The sequence below is a fragment of the Pterocles gutturalis genome, unplaced genomic scaffold, assembly GCF_000699245.1.
Source record: "Pterocles gutturalis isolate BGI_N339 unplaced genomic scaffold, ASM69924v1 scaffold44688, whole genome shotgun sequence".
NCBI classification, from domain to species: Eukaryota; Metazoa; Chordata; class Aves; order Pterocliformes; family Pteroclidae; genus Pterocles; species Pterocles gutturalis.
In genome coordinates this window covers 996-4439 of record NW_010124565.1, presented here as the reverse complement: position 1 = coordinate 4439, position 3444 = coordinate 996, and the positions used below count along the sequence as shown (strand labels likewise).

The following is a 3444-nucleotide window of genomic DNA, read 5'->3' as shown; positions in this document are numbered from 1 at the left end:
GAAGTATTTTACCTTATTTGCAGGGAGTATTCCACTTTGTAAGAAGTTCTTTTGGGCCCAGAGAGAAGATAAGATTTTATTTTTTTTAATGAGTGAACCCCCTCTCCATTCTCCCTTAAAGGCACACTTAGGTTGAATATGATAAACAGAAATGTCTCCCAGTCTGAAGCATCTCATTTTTCCACCCAAAAGAATTCCACAACTCCCCATTCTCTCCATAATGAAGAAACAATTGTTTTCAGGTTGTGACAGTAAATCTGCAAGATAATTATTCCATAACTAATCTGGGAAACAAAGAACGCAGAGGGAATTACATTTTCTCCTATGCATTTGTTCCAGTTATTTCCGGAAATTTTTTCAAGAAGCTTCACTTAAAAGGTACTTTAAAAAAAAAAAAAACACAACAAAAAAAACAATTTTTTTCCCATCTTTATACTTTCACATGGTACATTTTATTGTTGGTCTAAGAATACTGTCTTTTATGAACCTTCAACAGAAGCTTAGAAACAAAAATAAGATTACCCAAGGTTCTTGCTGACATCAGTCAGGAGAAAAATTCCAGTCTTCTGGGCTCTGAGTTTAAAAAATCCTGCTGGTTTCAAGAGAATATAAAAATTTGTGCCTACACAGTATATGAAGTAAATATCTTTCAGAGAAAAGTACTGCCAATTGCAGTCAATGCAGAGCATCTCTGAAGAAAGTTGCAACCTACATCCATGTATATGAACTAGTGCAGCAAAAGGAACCCATGATAATTAGGTACAAAAAAAAGTAAATCAACCTATCAGCCTAAAAAAATAATTGTACATTTCATTCACACTTAGCAATACCAAAATAAACATATAAATATACAAGTTTTTTGGCACAGAGTTACATACCTATAAAAAGCAGTGAGTGTTTCCTAGCAAACTGGAGTCCTTCTCTTCTCTCTACTTCACGGTCAGGCTGCAGAGATGAAGGAAGAACATGACTACAGTAAGCTACAGTTGCCATTTTTATGAAGTCCCTGGAAAAGCACCACTGCAGAACTGAAGTTCTGCTGAAAAGAAAACACACTATAAAACCATGTCATAATCAGCAACTAGATTTTCCCACTCTACAGACAGCTTACTGCTAGGCAGGTTATTAGGGGATCAAATTGAGTAGTAGCAACACCAAATCATCAGGAAATTAATGTGTTGAAAATTAATGTGTTGCTATCTTCTGAATCAATTAGGAGCAAGATATGTACCAGAAAGGAGGTTTCCATAGTGAAATAGTTGAAAAGGCATGTCAGAGGATATGACAATTGACAGATTTGGAAGAGGGCAGAAGACAGTTCAGGATAGCCACACTGGAAACCTCTTGCAGTATAGCAGGCGTGAAACATCTCACTATGCAACAGGCATCTAAGATACGTGAAAACACCCCAGAAATGTACAGCAACCAGGGCACCTCACACCCACACAGATGCATACTCTACAGTCATCTGAAGAGGTGAATTCTCCTTCCATACCTGTCCAAAAGAGTCTGGTCAAAAAGAAAGCAGCAGCTGTGCTGTTGGGCTGCAGTTAACTTCAATGGCATACAACAGCTTCTAGGCAGACACTCTCACCATCTTAAAGAGAATCTCTCTCATCAATTACATCTCTCCAGGAGAGTTCCCATTAAAATCTTTAACAAGATTGGCTTCTAAAATGACATAGTAAATAGGGCCTGCCCAACCTAGGTTGCCGAGTTACAGAGCGTATCAGCTCCTCACAAAACAGATGTGTTAGTTTCAGCACTTACATCACATTTATACACTATCATGACTGAGTAATCTGTGGAAGAATGTAAGAGGATGCATTTCTAAAACTGACCTTATCGGTTTTATTGCCAACTAACATCTTCACAGTGTTGCTTTTGGCGGTATACATTTCCAGCTCATTCAGCCAGCTCTCTAGTCCGGTGAAAGTGTCTTTTCTTGTAACGTCATACACTGGTAACAGAGGAAAAGGAGCTTAACAGCTGTAGAGTCCTGAACAATGTTTACTTCATTAATGGCAGAACTTGCTCCCGACTAGCTAACTACCGCCCCTCCCCCCCACCACAAGGCAGTATTAGGGAAGAACAGAAAGATGCATCAACCTTATCTTCCCAAAGCTGGAACATCGTGGCTGTGCCCACCCAGAGTCACTACGGATTACAGACCACAAGCATCTCTGCAATAGATCTGTGACTGGAAATCAGACTTACCAGTTGAAATCTTATACCTGTTACTAGTTCTGAATTGGGCCACACAGAATATTTTACAGTATGTATTTTATAACCTCATTTAATGAGTAACTACATGAACACACTGCTGGTAAAAACAAAGAGTCTGAGTAAAAAGTTACTTTTGATCAGTGGTAACTTCATAACTGCATTCACTTAATCACTAAGGTTTAAAACCAAGCTGCATCATAAAGAATATTTTGTACAGCAAGGTGTTCAGCCTTCACAAACCCGGAGAATAAGAACCCCTTCTTTTTCTAATTGGTGGTGTCACACAGAAAGGGACTAGCCATTCATTACTTGCGCTACAAACCTCATGTCTTACAGTAATCACATCAATAGTTTATGGGGAAAAAAAAAAAAACAAACACAACAACACATTGTGGGGGAAAAAAAAAACAATCACACAAACCCCAATTTGCCTTATCACCAGAAACTCACCAAAGTAACAACTACAAAGCTAATAATTCATCCACTCAATAGCCTGCAGTATGCCATTTAAAGTATTTTCAAGAAGCATTATTTCCTACCAGTGGTTTTGCATACTCAGTGTTTGAGGTAATGATGCAGTAATGTTGTAAAAACCATAATTGTCCCTCAGATTCTCTCAGACAACCTCCTTTTGTAAAGACATGCGCATTTAGCTAGGAATAAAGACCACACTTTTTTAATCATGTTTTTCTTCCATACACCTCCTACCTAAAACAACCCCTTGAGCTCCTCGGTAATAACTGGGAGTCAGTGTTCTAAAGCGCTCCTGTCCTGCTGTGTCCTACAGAGAGGGGGGGGGAAAAAACAAACCACACACATACACAAAACCAAATATATTTAGAACAAAAAAAAAAAAAAAAAGTATTTTTAACTACACAAGTTAAAAGTTAAATTTTTCCTGAACAGTAAGGATATATGAAACAATAAGACAACAGAAGGAGGGAAGCAGTCAGAAAGCAGCAGCAAGAGAAAATGGATGAGGGGCAGAAAAGCATGCAGAAGACTTGATTGAAGGCTAAAGCAATAAGCACAGACACCTGCAACATGAGTGAGACAACAAGAAAGTCAATGGGACTTAAACATAAAAGGCTACTGCTGCAAGCCAAGCAGCTATGCTTAATCTGTTAACCATCAGTTGAACTGAGTGAGGAATAACTGGTTTTCCAGTAAGAGACACTGCAGGAAAGGAGACACAGTGGTTCCAAAAATCCCCCTTTG

General features: G+C 38.5%; 1 protein-coding gene across 1 annotated transcript; it reads right to left on the bottom strand.

Annotated features, from left to right (window-relative positions):
* Positions 1-878: 878 nt before the first annotated feature.
* Positions 879-3007, bottom strand: LOC104465299 (ras-related protein Rab-18-B-like; the record flags this gene model as incomplete). Its single annotated transcript, XM_010078286.1, has 3 exons — positions 879-945; positions 1842-1960; positions 2935-3007. Coding segments are annotated over 3 exons (259 nt in total), but the record flags the coding sequence as incomplete, so codon positions are not given.
* Between the last annotated feature and the right edge of the window lie 437 nt (positions 3008-3444).